This window comes from Parasteatoda tepidariorum, chromosome 2 (genome assembly GCF_982258835.1).
Source record: "Parasteatoda tepidariorum strain Cologne lab strain chromosome 2, Ptep-v5.0, whole genome shotgun sequence".
Taxonomy (NCBI): Eukaryota; Metazoa; Arthropoda; class Arachnida; order Araneae; family Theridiidae; genus Parasteatoda; species Parasteatoda tepidariorum.
The window spans coordinates 48,771,796-48,791,675 of record NC_141756.1 but is presented as its reverse complement, the minus strand read 5'-3'; the positions used below and the strand labels follow the sequence as shown (position 1 = coordinate 48,791,675).

At 27.0% G+C, this 19,880-nt stretch overlaps 1 protein-coding gene across 7 annotated transcripts in view; it reads right to left on the bottom strand.

The window, feature by feature from the left end:
* Nucleotides 1-364: 364 nt before the first annotated feature.
* The window catches only part of LOC107445992 (ATP-dependent 6-phosphofructokinase), a 32,394-nt gene continuing 12,878 nt past the window's right edge, over nt 365-19,880 (bottom strand). For 4 of the 7 annotated variants that reach the window (XM_043047675.3, XM_043047679.3, XM_043047680.3 and 1 more), the window contains exons 8-21: nt 19,626-19,734; nt 19,317-19,412; nt 18,283-18,375; nt 16,068-16,193; nt 14,388-14,452; nt 14,195-14,282; nt 11,089-11,235; nt 10,570-10,640; nt 10,384-10,471; nt 10,137-10,289; nt 8,138-8,364; nt 6,504-6,615; nt 5,179-5,384; nt 365-3,966 (exon numbers count right to left, since the gene is read on the bottom strand). In XM_043047675.3, coding sequence (XP_042903609.1) covers nt 3,807-3,966; nt 5,179-5,384; nt 6,504-6,615; nt 8,138-8,364; nt 10,137-10,289; nt 10,384-10,471; nt 10,570-10,640; nt 11,089-11,235; nt 14,195-14,282; nt 14,388-14,452; nt 16,068-16,193; nt 18,283-18,375; nt 19,317-19,412; nt 19,626-19,734 — 1,741 coding nt within the window. In that variant the 3' untranslated portion in view covers nt 365-3,806. The remainder of the gene's footprint in view (nt 3,967-5,178; nt 5,385-6,503; nt 6,616-8,137; nt 8,365-10,136; nt 10,290-10,383; nt 10,472-10,569; nt 10,641-11,088; nt 11,236-14,194; nt 14,283-14,387; nt 14,453-16,067; nt 16,194-18,282; nt 18,376-19,316; nt 19,413-19,625; nt 19,735-19,880) is intronic. The other 3 variants (XM_043047682.3, XM_071177496.2, XM_071177497.2) reach the window with 1 other exon arrangement.

Genomic DNA, 19,880 nt, shown 5'->3' with positions numbered 1-19,880 from the left:
ATGTTTTAACATTTACATCTCTTGGCAGTTTATGCTTAAAAGAAGTATATCTAATGGTAGCATCAGTTGCTTGCTTCCAAATGGACTTGGAACCTTCTTCAACTTTAAAAACAACGAAAAACTGTTAATCAGTATCTGCATACATTGACATCTATGAAATTTTGTAAGATTCAGAAAACTTGTAAATGTTGCATAGTTCGATAAAATTTAAGTGAGATTTTTGGCAAGATTAAAATTATAAGAAATATATTAAGAAAAATTAGATTCAAGAAATTTAGTTTTTTCTTTAAAAATATAACTTTTAAACTTCTCTTACAAAGCTCTTCAATTGCTTATTAAAAGAAATAAATTAGCACACTGGATATAGAGGTGATAAATAAACTTTATTTCACAAGGAGAAGTAAACAGCAGTATATCAATCTGTAAGAATATTTCTCAAAATATACTTTAAGGTTAGAAATATATTTTCCAAAAGCACATATCTACTTTTATATGACTAGCAATCAATTCACACTTCTCTTTATTCCCATAAAACTGAATATTCTTAAATATTTGCAAAAATACTTTAAATAAAAAAATGATAATAAAAAAAATTTTAAACTAAAAACATTTGACTAGACTACAGATAAATTTTTTTCCTTCTAAACCTTGAATTTTAGTAAGCAATAAATAATATACCAAATAGATTCCAAAGAAATATGCATTAAAAACATAAAATATAGGTGTAAAATATCAAATTATACAAGCATAAAATACTTTAAAACAGAAATATTTGATCAAAAATAATACATGTCAAAATACAATGTTAATTTTAATACGGATATATATATACTCTTCATAAGAGAACATTATATTTCATTATGGTAAAGATGATTAATAACTTTGCTTAGTGTTCTCAACTGTAGCCACCATTCCTTTCTTGACAAATGATGTCTGAAAAAATAATATTTATTGATTAAATATTAGACATTTTGGTATCTGCAAGTAATGCCCAGAATGGAAAAAAAAATCAACTGAAATCAGTTATTTGTTTTATAATTTCAGAAAACAGAGATAATAATTGAATCATACTCAAGGCACAATTTTATGATATTCAAATATGATATACAACAGGATCCTAGCAACAATTTTACCTCGGCCCCAAAAATGGTTCAATATGGGTCATATAAGAACATGCACCGAGAGACCAATATTGGGATGTCTAGATTTTTTACATGTTGGTCCTAGAATGGCCTATATAGGGCCTACATTGGTTGTAAAAGACTGTGAAATATTGGGTAAATAGGACAATTCTACATAGGGCCAATATCGGAAAATAATGGCCCTTTGAACCCTTATTGGGCCAAGATTCATGAATATTGGTCCAATGAAGGCCCAAGTTATTCTGCCGCTAGGGTAAGTTGTTCAATAGATAGTAATTTTCTTTATAAATTTATATAATTTGTTATAAAGTTAGCAAATACTATTCTAACATTGTAATAAAATTTCAGAAATGACATTCTGACAAGTCTTCATTAACAAATACTTTAAATTGTGATATAATTTTTTCCCCCACCTCTTTTCAGACTGACTTCAATACACTTTCAATGCTGGCTTCCGTGGTAGTAAAATTCTAGGCAAACTACAATAATGCTTTAGAGTGCAAAGCTCTTAGAATTTCACATTTTACTGTAGAAAATTTCAACTTATTTAAGAAATTTTTATTTTATTTCATAGAATTAAGTACTAATAATGTATTTTAATATAACTTTTTTTTTCTATCAATTTTAATATTTGTTTTTATTAAAACATTAAAAACAAAATTTTTTAATTATTATAAATTACTTTACTAGTTTACAAAGTATATAAAATTTAGAATTGAAAATTTATCATGTTTCACAAATAAACATGAACACAAAACGTTGCTGCGGTCAAAATATTTTTTAAAACAGCAGGAATTATACATACCTTGATATAAAAGGTAGAATCTAAGCAGAAAATAATTAATAGTTGCATCAAAAAATATATTTGAAATTTAATAAATAACAGCATGAAAGAAATATTTCCCAATCAAAATAAAAGTTATAAGAAATTTGTGATAATACTGCATGGGCCATTATTATATTAGATAAACAAAGATACTTCTAATATTTGGCACAACATATCATTCATAAGATGAAATATTTATAGGAACATCAATAAATTAAACTATATAAATATGGGAAATAAGGAATAGGATTGAAGATCAAACAAACTTTCAGTCCCTTTAACACCTAAATGATGATAATAAAAGTTATTTCGCAAACATTTAATGTGCAAAATTAATGTGCAGTTTTGTGACATATGTGCTGAGTTTGTCAACTTATTCCAATAATGAAATAAATTTGTATTTAAAGATCACAACTTTGTTCATTGCAATTAAGCTACTTATTTTTATAACTTTCACCCAACTTATTTACCTCTACATAATTTAAATAATTGGATCTAAATAACTTGTTCAAATTCAATATATCACAGATGTATATAAGATTCTCTATCATGAGAGTACTCTTAATTTAAAAAAATACTAATTGTAATTTAAAGTTTAATAAATTTTATAACCAAATAAAAACAAAACCCAACAACTAAATAAATTCTTTCTTCAGTCATAAAACATTTTGAATTTTCAACTAGAAAATTATAGATCAGGTAAAAACTTTAAAAACAACAGTCCAAATTATAAATTTTTATACTAAACGATTTGGACAACAGCAATAACAAAAAAAATTTAAAGAAAGCAAACAAAGGTCTAATAAAAACAAAGTGGAATTACTCAAAACATAACAAGAAAATTATAATGAATTAAAAGGTACATTTAGAACATCACACGAGATTCTTCTGATTTATACAACAAAATGATTAAATAAATCATGTAGTGGGTTGTTTAGAAAATCTGAAATAGGACTTGATAGACAAAACCACTTTATAATAAAACACAGAGTGTGTGTGTGTGAACATTCATTTTAAAATGAGGGGATAAGTGTTTTTATGACTATGGCAGGCATAGGATACAACACCATTAAACAAAAACAATTTTGTTTTGTTTGGTATTTTTCAAACAAAACGTATACAATAATACTCTCAAAAAAAGCACATCATACTTATGGCAAAATAAAAAATATATAAACAGTAGCTGCTTTAAACTTTTTCATCACTGCAACCAAACTATAAGGTGATTTTCACAATTGAAAGCCCTCTCATTAGTTGGAAGTTTATACAGAGGGCTCCAGCTTCAGTGCTATCTATGTCCCCTGATCAGGATTTTAAAAAAAATATGGTGAATAAGTCTTGAGAGAGGATTAGCTAGTAAATTAATAGAAGAAATTACCAATTTGTGACTATTGCTAGGAGTGCACACGTGTCTCTGTACACTAATATTAAGAATCTATAAAAAAAATTATATTTGTAATGCGGTTTTTAAATTATTGACAGGGAATGCCATATCTATTTGTGATTCCATGTAAATCTGGAAGTTTTTGGAAATAATTTGTAGTTTTTAGAATAGAGAAAAATTTAAGTAAAAATGAAAACAAAGTTGCCTATTGAAATAAATGCTAAAATAAAGAAAAAAATTGTTCGGAAAAAAAATGAACACAAATTTCTTTTGTGACTGAAATAATTAAACAAAATTTTGCAATAGCTGAAGACATTTATATTTTCTTATTTTTGACATAAATATTTCAGGCTTTTATTTGAGAACATTACGATTTGCACACATTTCTACAATTTCGTTTTTAAAAAAAATGCTCTCATTTGATTTAGGTAGGAAGTATATTTAAAAAATATGATTAAATAGCAGAAACATCATCAACATGTTCTTCTAGCGGTTTTTCAACATCCGCTAGGGATGGGGTAATTCCTGATTTGACCAGGTAACTAACAGGGGTTCCTAGAGCCCGTAACAAAGCTCGGAGGTGAAGCCACCATTGATGTTGGGGTATACGATTCCTGAAATGAAATTCATTTATTAAAGCAATTGCCATTCCAGCATTATTACACCAGACTTCACAAATATACAAAAAGCGTTAGTTCCATTTAAGAAACAAAAAGCAACGACTTTTCTAAAAGCAAAATGTAATTGCATGCATTAAATATTATTTATATGACTATTTTTAAAAAAACAATCAAACAGACAAATAAAGATAATAGAAAATTACAAAGAAACATTATCATGCCTTACTATTTGAAAACAAATGGAAATAAATAGTTTTAAACTAACATACATATAGAAAAAGCATCGCAGTATATCATACCTATTAAAACAAAAGCATAAATATAAAAAATAATAAAACTAAAAACCATATGTGCAACATGTATAAGCTAAGTGGTTTCCACCTCGTGATAACTTTGGCAAGCAATTCTAAAACAATTTGTATCTTTTATTATATTTCAACAAACAGCATTTTGAATGTTATTTACTATGTTAGATGAAGTAAACATTACTATTGTTAGCTTGATGAGAAAAAAAAGCATACCTATAAATAAAAAATTTCTAAAATGGCCAGCCAAAATGGTTGTATTCTGGGATTAAAGTTTTAATCTACTTCCCACTGACTAATGAAATATAAATCAAATAAATTCTGCATTTAAGTTCAAGTGATGTTTGCTTTCAGTTTTTATTTGAATAAAAAAGTCTTTTAGAGTGTATCAAGTTAGATTAGACAGAATTAGATATATTGTATATGGGTCCAATCCTACCAATAATTCAAGAAAGAAAAATTTATATTGAAAATATTTTGAATAGAATAAAAAATTCAGTTTTGTACAAAAGTCTTCCTTAGTCTTTGAACTTTTGCTAATTAAATTCTGTCTAATTTTTGAATACATTAAAAGAAATAACTTTCGAAAAATTTTATGAAGATAATATTTAAAATGAAATAAGTTCTTTCATTTTCTAAACTTACTTTGATAAGTAATTTTAGAATGCAAAAAAATGGTTTTGATAGCTGCAATAGAAAACTATTACCAAAATATAATCACAAATAAGTAAATAATTTTTTCAATAAAACTATGTATCTACTTAAAATGAAATTTCTTAAAGGACAGCTACTTCATAATTTCAAAAAATCCAAATTTTAAACAAAAACTAATGTATTTTAACATTATAACAAACATTTAGCATTAAAATTAATTTTGGAAATTGACTGTGATCATTCTTACTTGAAATCAGTATCTTGCTTCAAGTTTTGAACTGGAGAAAAGGCATACTGTCTTTTTAACAAACCTAATAGTACAGCAGTATCTGGAGTATCACAATATACTTTATCACCCTTTGTATGTGCATGAACTTCCTTAACTAACCAATCAGCAGCTTTTGCTGCAAGTTTAGTTCCAAAGTTGCGATCAAATGGTGATGGACTTCCACCCTAGTTGTTTAGAAGATACATAACTATTAAAAATGATTAAAATGAGATTTTTTTTTTTTTTAAATATGTTTGTTTGAAATAAGATGCAGGACATTAATCTGGTTGTACCTATAATATTATTAATATTTGTCTACAATGTAACTGTGGGTACTAAATTGCAAAAATAAATAAATAAATAAAATTAAATAAATAAAAAAAAACACTCCAATAAAGGCCTGTTGTTGGCCAGAGAGGTCATGGAGATTGAGAGTTCAGATTTCCAAGATAAATTTCCTTTTTACCACTGCTTTTGCAACTCTGATGGTGCGATGTGAACTGCATACCTGCCAACTTTTAGTCTTGCCGAGAATGGATTTTCAGAGTGGTTGTAAAACAATAAACGAAAAACAATCTGACTCAAAAATATATTTATATTTTGATCCTGTTGAAATTCACTTGAGCAAGAATTATTATACTTTCATATATTTATTGCAATTATTTACATGTAGTGGTGGTCAAACTCATTTATAATTAACATTATAAATCAAAAAGTTAATTGGAATAACATGAGTATTGCTACCACTTTAAATATGAAAATAAAATCTTCCGGAAGAGTTAGCAGGTATGGAACTGGCAACTTCAACTCATATGAGTTGAAGTTGCCAGTTCATAGGGGTGGTATATACCACCCCTATATATCAGAAAAATGCTACATGATAGTAAAAATCTGATTCTTCCACTGAATTCAGAAATAGTTAAAATGCACATTCTTACTAATCAAATGCAAATAAAAAGTTGAAATTTGTTAAATAGGCAGAGGATTTGTCTTGTTTTGAAAGATTTTTCCGAGTGACAGTAAAAATGCATTAAAGAAAGAATTAATTTGTGGTATTTTGAAAAAGTCCATTAAAGAAAGTTTAAAAGTCCATATTGATAGTTATTGTCATCACTGTTCAAAGTTAGACTATATCCAAAATAGTAATTGACAATATAGTAATTTATTTATTTCTATTAGATAAGTAGCATAAAAAACTGAAAAGATATTCTTGGTAAATTTTATACAGAGCAATTTGACAACATAAAAAAGTAATAGATTAAAACTGAGCCAAAAGAAACAATAAAAAGGTTTACTGTGCTAACCTGTTGCATGTGCCCTAAAATATTCATCCTTGTACTGAAAATATCTTTACCTTCCTCAGAATATAGGCGAAAAATGAAATCTGTAGTATAATTTTTATTAGCCATTTCATTCCTAGAGATTGAATAACAAATTATAATAATTAAGGTTATCTTATCAAATAATTAAAATATCTGAAACAAAAATTACAAGATAAATTCATCTAAAAACTTTAAAAATGAATTGCAATTGCTAAGGAAATTAAAAAAAATATTATGATTACAAAAGAACAAAACAGTGCTTTCCATTAAAAAAAATTATAACAGAATTTTAAAATTCAATACTATAATAGTTTTTGCAGACAACTTATTTCATTGAGAGAAATCTTCTATATGTGGTTAAAAAAAAAACAAGTTTAGCGATAACAGATTGTAAGAAATGATCGGAAATAATTCCTTTCTAAATGAAGGTATATAAAATTCCATTCTATATTATTGTCTTAAATACTCAAATAAAATACATGAATGAAAAAATAATTTTGTAATAGCTGCATTATGATTTAGTACACTTTAATTTTAATTCTTTTGAACTTAAAAATAAATAAAGTAATTAAATATTGCCATTATTAAAAACTCATGTAGTTATAGCATTTTATCCATTTGATAAGGGAAAAAAGTAGTTAGTTATATCATTTTTATAATTTAACAATTTAATTTCGTCATATGCAAAGCGTAATAAACTAAATCCAACTTTGACTGCTTTAGTTTAATTTACTCATAAATTTGTAATCACTTTAAAATGTTGATGAAATAACGTATGACAAAGTGATAAAAATATTTATAAAAAAATATTCCTGATGGCATAAGATAGTTATTCAACTTGCATACTCTTCCTGGCCCATCCATCCAAACTACAACACTGGCATACCTCCAGTAGATGGATATCTGTCTAATTATGGTCAGGTTAATTGGGAGAGGTTTGTGGTTTCCCTCGCCATATATTGCAATTAACAGTAAGTTACACTCAAAAATTCTGATTAAAAGAAATTTATTCTAACTGTTTATTCGACAATTATCTTTTCTTCGGAAACTAGTTCAAAATAACCAAATTATAAAGTTGAGCATTAAGAGCTGAACATCTAATGTATAAGAAAAAACAAAATGAGCATACAATGAGCCATGAAAGCTCAGGGGATAGAACTCTTGTTACTGACCAAATTTTAAGTTGTTTTGACAGTTGCTACTGGTCAAAATCAACCACATTTGACATAGAATTTCCTCAACAGTTTCTATAGCTCTGGGTGAGTGAAGAGTCTGCAGTTAGACTGACTGTTGAAAGTTTTTCTTCCCATATAACATAAATAAATAAAGTTAAAAAAAAAACCTTCACAAAATAAATTAAGCTCATATTCAATTCGGGAATTCCTTAGTCGTCTCAGTTAATTTTAAAATGAAAAGATTATACAGGCAAGCATTCTTGCACCGCATTCACCGTGTGAATAATTTATTTTGCATTGCTATGGACGAGTTACCTAATCAATACTTAGCTAAAAAGCATTCAAATATTCAAGAAAACATGCAGTTATTAGAATAATTAGAAAAGATAATATTTCATAAACATATAGATGCTAAAATAATAATTGATAATTTAACCTTACCTCAAAATCAAACCTCTACTAATGCCCTCATTCATTTTAGCTTGCATGTGGTAAACATCACCAATTAAATCCTTAATTGAAAAGTGCTCTTCAAAAATATAAGCTGCATCTGCTCCACCAGCTAAACCTGCTAAAGTTGCTAAGTATCCACAGTAACCACCCATTGTTTCAACCACAAATACACGTCTTTTTGTTCCCTGAGCACTTTGTCGAATTCGGTCACAGATCTAAAGGACAAGTTAATTCAAATTATTACACACGACTAAACTAACCTTTATAAAAACACTAAAAATGTATAAAACTCATTCACATCATCTTCCCAAGCAAAACCTTGAAAATTATAATTTGTTTGGAATTGGTGAAAAATACACAATTTTTGCAATCGTTCACAGAAAGTACTTTTATAGGCTTTTAAATTTTAATGTAGACCATGTCAAGCTTACAAAAAAGGACTAAGTGGAATATATAGTCTATACTTATAGTCTTTTTCGAAAGATATCTGAAAACACAAACTGTATTTTTCTAAGGAGTTGCTGCTTTTATATCCAAGTTGAATTTAAATTTTCAGGCTGAACACTTTTTTCTTCCTATCAACCCTATTGTTGATAAAGGATTTTCTATTCACCTTGAATCATGAATGTCTCAAAGGCAGAACCTAGTGATGCAGTTTTCAGAGCTCTCAAAACAATGGAATCCTTTTATCATGAGGAGGAATGGTTAAGAATTTATATTATGGTTCAAAAGTGAGTGGTTGCATTAACACTGGAGCTGGTGTTTACTGTGAACTTTTTTGCATTTATACTCTCATCCGCACTTACAGATCAGCTTTCGATGGTGAGATTGCGGTCATTTACCAGGCCCAGTCACAACTTTGGTCACATCCAGACTCCTTTTCAAAAGTTATATTATCTGATTCAAAGGCTGCACTTCAATCAATTAATAAACCTAGCCACTTTAGTACTTTAACCATCGAAAATTGTTTAAATCTCAACTGGTTAGCCAGTAATAATAAGACAACAGCGGTATCCAGGGAAAAGACACAACCAGTTTCCTAGCAAAAAAAGGGGCTTCTGTCCTCCAGAGATCTAATTCCAGACTTCCTGTAAAAGTCTAACAAAGAACATCTTCAGGGACTCCTTCAGCGAAGTATTCAAAAATACCAATTCCAATAAACCATGGCTTAAACAAATTCTTAATTTCCCTTAGAGGATTAGGATGAAATTTGTTGCCATTTTTTCTCTGATATCTGGACACGATTGCCTGAATAAACACCTGTGTTGCATCAACGTGGTTCCAGATACTTTTTGTTCCTTGTATGATCTCCACAAAGAGATGACCTTGTCTGACTTGTTTAGCTGCCCTGCTCACTTTCACTTAAAGATTTATTTTTATCTTTCTGATTTTCAATTGTCTTTTAATAAGCCATTGGAAATAAATAAATAATAATAATAAATAAATAAAGAACACACTTTCACAATAAAATTTAAGGGCTTACATTTAGCTAATAAATGATTATTGGTGTTTGAAATGAAGCAGATACTTTCTGCCTGGTTCAATTTTAAATTTTTTAAAAATATTTTTCTAAAATAAAGTATTAAAAAAATTATAAAACTGGATGTCATAAAATTTTTGACATTCAGTAACAGCTTACTTTAGCTTAAAGATTATTTTTCTACTAGTTTACTAATTACCATTCAGTAACAGACTTTTGATGTTCATGTACAAAAAAAAAAAATAAAAAATACCACTAAAAATGTATTATTTGTGCTACTTTTGTGAGTTAATATTTTCTTAAAAAAAGTGAAAATGGGTTTTGAAAATAGTTAGCTGACGTCTAAATATTTACCATATATAGAATAGGCGAAAATCCTTTTATGAGATAATTGAAGGTTTAAAGTATTAAGGTCAAATTAATAAGACAATTTAAACTGTCGTATGAATTAAAACATGAGAACAATTAAATATAATTTAAAAGACAAAGGCAATTTTAACATCATACCTCAGTAATTTCATTAAGGGCTGTATCAGAACCAAGTGAGAAATCTGTACCAGGCACATTATTACTAATAGTAGCAGGAATTACTATCATTGGAATACATAGTTCAGGATATTTTGATCGATGCTCAGCTAGTTGGAGAACCGCATGATAAGCCTATAAATATTTTTTTTTAAATTAAAAGAGTAATTCTAAAATGTTTAGAGATAAGAAATATGCCTTATACAATTTAACTTTTCATAATACCTACTTCAAAACCCCCAGCAACTAATAAGGCTTGAATGTTGTATTTCTTAAATTGTGCAACAACTTTATCTATGATAGTGGCAGGTAATGTTCTGTTAAAATACAAGAAATAAAAGAAAAAAATGTAGATTTTATTTTTTTATAAAAAAAAAAAATTGGAAGTAAAAACTTAAAAATCAGATTTAACTACCTCTTTGTTCCTAAAAATGCACCTCCTTGTCCAACCCAACCAGCTACATCCGACCAATGCATTTTCTGAACCTAAAATAAAAAATAAATTTCAAACTAAAATTTCAATTTCAAAATAAAAATAAATTTCGAAGATCACAAAAATAAAATTCATTGACTGATTTGCCACTGTGCTCAAATAGCACAAACATGATGCTACCATTCACTCTTTTTGGGGAAGACTTTTCCTAGTATTAAGGGGAGTAATAAACAGAACAATGTTTACCATTCCTATTACTTAATTAATATTATTCCTATTGCTTATTCCTATTACAGATTACTAAATAATAGGCCTTATTTATATGGATACACACATTTAAATTACTCATAAGAAATACTAAGAATCACTTCAAATTAATTTTAATAAACTAAGAGCAATAATTCTATGCATCTATGCAATCATAAGTTAACTATATTTTTTAAACGAACATAAATTGCTTATTTTTAAAAGAATAAACTTTAGAACAAATGAGAAACTCACATTTCCTTCAATGAGACCATCAAAGCCATCATGAATTCCAAGAACTGTATCACCTTTAAACATGATGCATCGAACAAAAGAGCGCACTACAGCATTCATTCCACAGCATGGTGCTCCAACATGCATCACAGCAAATGTATATTTACCCTATAAGTTAATACTAAAATTATTAAAGTCATAAAGATCTTTATGTTTTTTACTCTGTTTTACAGGTATAATAACAAATTGCAACAATTTATTCAACCAACAACAGTTTATGAGCGCAAGATTCAAGAAAAGTGAGAAGTTATAGAGAACTAGAAGGCATCCAACAAGAAAAACAGTTCAGGTTCATTAAAAATTCACTACAACAAAGAATGAAATGTTTTTATTGCTGTGGCGTTTCTTCATGACATAATGTCCCGTTTTGGTGATAGGAATCACCACCAAGACCATGTAATTTAGTGCTGTTTGACTTTTCTGCCAAAAGACCCACGATCATCCAGGCTTTGAAGAATAAAATTAAGCGTTGTATCAACATAATTCAGTCTCATTTATGCAAAACAGTCATTGAAAATTTTTACAGAGGGTGCAAGTTACAGAAAAACTTCATCTCAACTATACTGTTCCTAACAAAGCCCGCCCTATATTATATATTTTATAGAGCACTCTAAATTTTTACACTATAATATACTGCTATCTATAGACTATATTTATTAATAACCTGTGTTTTCAATGAAAATTACTTATGAGTAAACTTACATACTTATGTTTAAGACAACCTTATATACTCAACTATTTGTAATTGAAAAATCTATTTTGAAGTTTATATCTTTTATTAAAAATTCATTATTCATGAGACATTTTAGGAAAAATCAAAGTCGTTTAGCGGACCCTTCACAAAATATTGTATTTTAAAAACGAACCATCCACAAAACTTTTCGTTTGTAAAATGGGATTAATGATATCTTTAATTCATAATTTTAAAGCAAACTGAGTTATTTTTTCCTCTATAGAATCAGTTTCGCAAATTTACAAAATTATGAATAGATTTTTCTTAATTCCAAAAAAGTCTGGAATGACCCCTGTTATTATATAAAATTTTAAGAGTATAAATTTTTAATTGCGAAAAATCAGATAATAAAGAGCTTTTATACTTATTTTTAATATTCATTTGATGAACCTAGGTTTTAAATAATCTATTCCTCAATTTACAAAAATATATACATTAGTAAACGTGTGCTTTCCTTAGAGAAATCCTAATTCCACAAACGAAAGCTAGAATAAAACTTTTTCTCAAATGTTAAGATTAAAATCAATATTTTTAACGATTTTAAAAGAAGTTGATATCTAAATCAAAAAAGCTAAAATAATGGAATAAAAATAAACGATAGTCTCTTAAGGCTTTCGTGGGTAGAATTAACTATTGCTTTAATGTTTTATTTACCAATACCTTAAATACGGTGTCAAAAAAAATTCTGTGTTTTTAAAACCAACATTAACCATTTAATTTATTTTATTTATTGTGCATCAAAATGTGGAAGGTAAGTTTAAACGTTCTACAAATTTATTTGTTTTATTGAATATTCGTAAATTATATATTTTTTATTAGAAATATACAATAGCAAGATATATAAGTTGTTTGTTTAGTTATGATTAAAACATTTCATTATCCAAACAAATGAAAATCATAGAAAATTAGATAAGTATTCTAATTTATCAGATTTTATGATTTCAAAAACTAAAATGTTAATTAATAAATTAAAAGTAAATAAAATTTGAATCACTTTTCAAAACTTTATATAGTAATGTATTTCTACAATTAAATCATAACATTAATAAACAGTGATCATCACTTTTTTAGTTACATACCCTTAAATCCTTCTCTCGTTAGCATTAAAAAAAGAAAATAATTCATCAGAACCCTTACAATTTTTAATATTTTATGCTGTAAGTTATGTAAAATAAAAATATTTATAAAATCAATAATTTAAAGAGCACAATAAAATAATTGAGATGTGTTTCAAGTTTACTTTAAAGTTAAGAAAGATATAAGTTTGAACGTTTGGTAAGATGGAATTTGGAAATTTGGTAAGATGTTAAAAGTATTTGTAAAAGATTAAATTTTTCAATTTATAGTAACTTTTAAAACTTTTTTTTTGGTGCAATGAAGATTGATTCAAATGACAATGATTTTATAATAACTAAGAGTAATTGATGGACATTTAAGAAATTTGAAAAAGATTATTTTCTTTTTTAAACAGATTAAATAAATAATAAGCTGTCTAACTGGAAATACAGACTGTTGTTTTTTTAAAAAAATAAAGGGTCTAAATTTTTAATAGAAATGCAATGATTTTGAGTAAGAAAGACATAGTTATACATCTATAAATAAATAATAATAGTAAGAAATAATAACATAAATTTTAATAATAGAAATTATAATAGAAATTAGAAATAATAATATAAATAAACGTATGTGTCTTGTATGTGAATAAATGACTCTACACTCATACAATACAAACAAAAAATTAATAAACTTTATAAAAATTTAAGTTTGACAGGAATAACATGAAATAAATTACATCATTAAGAAGATAAAACGGAAATTAGACAATGCATAGTATGATCATGTATGGAAACTTCTCATATTTAGGAATTTTTCAACCTGCTGTTGCCTTATATTTTCTTAACACTATAAAACTACATATTATTCAACATATCAAAATTTGAAGTATTATAAAGTAATAAATTTTAAAAAAACAATTAGTTGCAAATTTCTAATTTGGAACAACTTTATGTATATAGAAATAAAGTATGCTAAAATGAAATAAGATTTACAAAACATCATATCTGTTTATTTGATTGGAATGATTGAATAATTTTTCTTTTTCAATAATATATATATTAATTTCAATAGTTATGTATAATTTTACACATTTTTGCATTTACTAAATAAGATTAACTTTAAACACTAGTGTAACATTTAACACAATTTTTTTTTCTAAAAATTAAATATAATAGTTTTATGAAGACAGTGTAAGATTATAATACATAAAAGATTTAATACTAAAAGTATTATTGATAAAGATTACTAAACTAGAAATATAAAAGTTTTGATACCTACTGTTGCTTGGCCCGTAGCATCTAAGGTACCTTCAGGAGGTTTGACTCTAGTTAACATTTTGTAACAAATCAAGTTACTAGTGAAACTCCTGTAATATTGTAAAGAAATATCACTTATGTATTTTATTTTTAAAACTCATAATAATTTAAGCAAATAAACAGGAAAATGTTAATAATAAAACACAATACATAACCTTCCTCTCAAATTACATGCTTCTTCCCATTTTTTGTTAGCCATAGCTTCTGCAACAGATTTTGTCTAAAAGGAAGAAATTAAAATACATTAAAGAATTTTACTGATTAGGGTATAAGAAGAAATCTTAACTATAGAATCTGATTGTTATCGGACACAACAAATTGACTCTTCTTTAGGGGCAGAAATTGAAAAAATTTAGTTACTGGTCAAAAAGAACAATTATTAATTTATATAATAATAATTTAAAATATATGAAACAAAAAAAGAATTAAATATGATGTTATAAAACATAGTACTGCTAGATTCTTTTAACTCACATTAACATTTAAAAAAAAAATGCTTTCGAAAGTAAAATTTCAATGTAAGGCAAAAAGCGAAGAATTAATAAAATTTCTCTGGAAAGGAAAAGAACAGCACATATGAATCAAAACATAAATTATGTATAAAAAATTCTTCATTGTTTGGTTGCCAATTTAAAACCTAGCTTTTTTCCCCCCTACTTTATTTCCCTTAAGGCAGAAGTTGGCAATCTATCAAAAGCCTGCAAATCACACTTCAACTCACTTACACTACACAAAAATCAAATAGTTACAAAAAATCAAATCAACATATGCCATCATTTGATTGACAGTAACTAGTTTATCCAAACTACAGAGATTTGCGGATAATGGTAGTGAGTCTGCTTTTTTTAAACCGAGTTTGAGCTGTGATGGCTCAGGGGATAGAGCTTTCGTCTTCTGATGCGGCGAAGCGGATTCGAATCTCAGTCGATACGAATTCCGCATCCCGCTTGCACCAACCACAGTGTTGACGTGAAATATCCTTAGTGGTAGACGGATCATGGGTTAGTGTCCCCTTGCAGTGTCAGGCTAACAGTGGGAGGTTCTCGTGGTCTTTCTCTCCATGTAACGCAAATGCGAGTTAGCTCCATCAAAAAGTTGAAATTAAATGGAAGGCCAATTTCTCCCAATACTCGATCCAGGAGTTACCTTGTCTTCTGGATTGGGTTCAGAGTTACAAGGCTACGGAGTTGAACAATAGTAGTCGCAAACCCATAAAATTAGGTCGGCAGTTCAACGACGGTTATAAAATATAAAATTAAACCCATCTAGCTGTGGTGATTGATTTGAACCCAATTAGGTCATCGGGGTTCAAATCTCAACAATGGCTGATTGATGCAAATTATGTACCTGGTTTACACTGATCTCAGTGCTTCAGCGATGAACAGATCATGGATCAGAATCCTTTTCCTGTCGATATGAGGTTTTCCTCTCCATGTAATGCAAATGTGGTTTCATTACATCAAAAAGTCTTCCACAAAGGCTAGTTTGTTATTAGAAATATTGTAATTATTGTAAATATTGTAATGAGGTTGTATAGAAATTTGTCTTCTGGATTAGATTCAAAACAACAAGGCTATGGAGTTGAAAATTGATAATTCAAAACTCGGAATCGGGTTGGCTGTTCAACACCAACAAAACCTCAAACCAACAGACAATCAGGAATTTAGAGTTCTATTCTTAGATACACTTTTAACTGTGAATCGTTATTTATTTCTGGATGGTGACTTGGTTGGTTTAGGAAAGAGATATAAAAGAAAAGCGTAAGCCAGATAAGATTTTTTTTCCTTTATAGAAAAAATTTTTTGTTATTGCATCGCAAATATTTAATTGCTTACTTTTAACACACATTCCATTAAGGGAACTCGCACTGACTGATTTCCATCCAAGGAGACAACTACAGCTTCAGATCCAGGTGTAGCTTCTAAGAGGGCAAGCACAGCTTCAGCACCCATTCTAGAACCCTACAACATTAACATTCCCTTTAACTAATATCTATTTTTTTGCTGATAAATTAAACACTAATTTATTACAAACAATCAAAAATAAAATACTATACTATCTATTGCTTTAAAATTGTCATTTTCCCAGTTATCTGTTGCGTTTATCCAGATAACACTGATATTTTTGTAGAAAATCATTTCAAATAAAAACACTGGTTAAATTTCACAGTAATACAGGTTTGTATTTAAAATCATCCCTTCAGTTTTTATTTTATTTCTCTATTATTGGTTAATATACTTCAAACTGCAGATAAATATTTTATAAATTGGTTTATAAAAATGAATATGACCAATGAAAAGTTAAAAAGACTTGTATAAAATATATTATTCTAGTTTGTAGGATAATTTTAAAAACTTTATTTCCAATTTTCCTTACAATAAAACTGTAGTTAGAATAATTTATTTTATTAGTTAATAACTTCTAATTCGTTAACAAAATATTGGTCATTTTTACATATTCATAATACATTACTAATTAATTAATAACCAATTCCTATTAAACTCTTTCATAAAAAATATGTGCTATATGTTTTAGAAAAAAAAATTAATACACTATGGTTGACTTCGATTGCTACAGATTCAATTTGCAAAATGTAGGTGTTCAATTTGTAAAAGATGGGAAATCATAGATACTCAGGAAAAAAAAGCCATAACACAAGCTATACTAGCTTTTTCCCCTCGTATTATATTTAAAAATAAAATTATATGTATAAAGTAATGTTAACGTAAATGGGTTTTTTAATTGATTTACTTAAAATTATCTAAGCCCTTTCTAAACATATACCTAATTGTTTACTCATCAGTAAGTAACCAGAAAATCCTAAACGTTTCAATTTTAATATATTTTTAATGCATAATCAAAACATGACGATTTGTTAAAATTTTATTAAATACTGATATTATAAAACCAGTTATTAGAGTTGTTTGCTACTTTGAAAAATTCAGATAATGTGCACCAAATAGAGAATTCTAAAAAATAAAAAATTTACAGCTTATTTAAATAGTAAAAACTAAAATAGTAGAAATGTTAAACTTTACACTTAATTACAAATTTGTAATATAAGCATTATGAATAAAAGCTTTATGAATAATACAGCACTGCGAATAATAAAAATCCTTCAAGATTTATAATTATAATATATCTCTATTTCTTTTAAATAAAATTATTGCAATAAATACTTTATAAATAGTGCTGTGCTGAAACCACACACAAAGTATAATTACTAAATTTTAAAAAAAATCGCAATATGAAAACTATTTCTTGATATGGCACATGAAATGCTTATTTTAATTTATCTTGAGTGCCCTTCCAAAAAAAGTTCAAGATAGAGCTTTTTTTAAATTAAAAGTTATCAATTAATGCTGTCAAGTGTTGTTTTCTAGAATTTACAGAAAATTAAAGCTCACTTACTGTAAAATGTACCTTTCTATGCTAAAAGGCTACATCTTGTATTAAACTTGATTATTTTTCTAAAAAAAATATTTATTTTTCTGAACTTTCTAAACAGATAATATTTGATCTTTTTTTAAAAAAAAAAGTGGAATATTAGATTTCTTTAAAAAAAAAATTATTTAATAAACAAATTGGAAATAGATATTAATAGGGAAACGAAATTCTATCCTCATAACTGAAGAGTGGCGTTCATGATTAATTATAGCAAATTTACACATAAATAATTCAATTAATCAGACTTATTGATAAAAAATATGCATGATAAAACAAATTATAAGATTAAGGTATACTAAAAATTTCTTATTATGCCAAGGATTATATAATTTTAAAATAAAAATTTATATTATGATCAAAATGTGTACACATACATAAACAGTTCAAAAAGATACTAATACATAAACATATCAAAAAGTATACACATACATAAACAGCTATAAAAACTATATATTTTTTCATTAAATATGCTATACAATTTTAATGAAATAGTTCACAGTTATTATACGCATTATATTTATCAAGAGTTTGTTTTGAGAGAGATATTTGTTTTAACATTATAAACCATTTAATTGTTAGTGAAAGATGGAAAAAAATACCTACTAATACTCTGTCAAACGCAGAGGGGCTTCCTCCTCGTTGAACATGACCTAATACTGTCACTCTTGTATCTTGTTGAAGATTATCAACTATTATCTAAAGCAAATACATTTAACAAAAATATTTTTGATTAAATTATAAAAGTTATATAGAAAGTATTATTAGAAAATATTTGAATGGGTTAAATTAAACATACAAATTACATATCATGGCAAATAACTAAACTATATAACTATAAGATAATAAGGCATTGTATATTAACCTTAAAATACACTGTATTAATTTTAAATAATGCAGCAGCCAGGTAAAAAAGATTATTATAGAAAATTACAAAAATAATAATAATGATGTTAAAATTTTTAGAGTACAAAAAAAAGTCAAGCACGCATTTCTTTGATGGAGTAAGATCATTAAATATGACATAAAAAATTTACTTTCCATTATCTTTACAAATAGTCTTGAAAATACTTCAAACATAATAACAATCTGAAATCAACTGATATGTATAAAAATACATACCTGCCAAAATTTAAGCTTTTCAAAAAAGTGTTTTCCAGAAAGTCAATGAAATTGAGATTGTATGTAGGTGTTTAGTAATAATTTAGCCAACAATTAAACACACTATCAGAGAGCTGTCATGCCTATTATATATATGTTATATATGCCACCACATGAAATGTAAAAATAAAATCTTTCGGGGAAATCAGAAGAGTTTGCAAGCATGTATATGTGCGTGTATATATATGTATGTTCATACGTTTAGTAGTAAAATGTATAAAATATTTTAATTTTCTAGAAGATCAAATTACATCCAACATCAATTACAGGACTCATGTGAGAAAATTTACTCAACAAACGATAAATCTCTTTCTAAGAGATAAAAAAATAATTATCAGAAATTTTTAAATTTTGTTTAAAAATTTAATAATCATGTAAGATATGAAATGTTTACTCCCAAGTTATAAAATTATGCTAACATAATAAACATAAATTTTGTGGAAAGAGGGAGGGCTTAATATCTTGAAAAATAAACTTACTTTTTTCACTCCATCAGCAGTGATAGCTTTACCTTCTCTATCCATAGCACCTTCAGCCACAAGTATAATATTTAATCTCTGACCAGCTTCTCTTTCCTATAAAAAATATTATACATCAAATAGCTTAAGGCTGATTAAATAATTAAACACACATGCAACATAAAATAAATTAAACTTTTAAATTATAACCTATTATTAATTACAAAGTTCAAAATAAAAAAAGTAATGAGGACTATGTACATACATACTAAACTAAAAGACAAAGAATTAATTTAGATGACATTTAAAGAAGTAAACTTTAATGCGTACCATTTTTAATTTTTCACACAATACTTCAGGCCAGTTTGCTTCCGGAGGCCATTCAGGAATGAAAACAAAATCAGCTTCACTAGCAAGCGCTCCAACAAGAGCAAGATAACTAAAAATAAATATGTCATGAAGCTTAATGATAGTTAAACAATTTTCTCTTAACTATGTTAAACTGATGAATACTAGAAAGACAAACTCTACCAGAAAATATTGAAGAAAAAAAATTATAATAATATTCTAAAAGAAATTTAACAG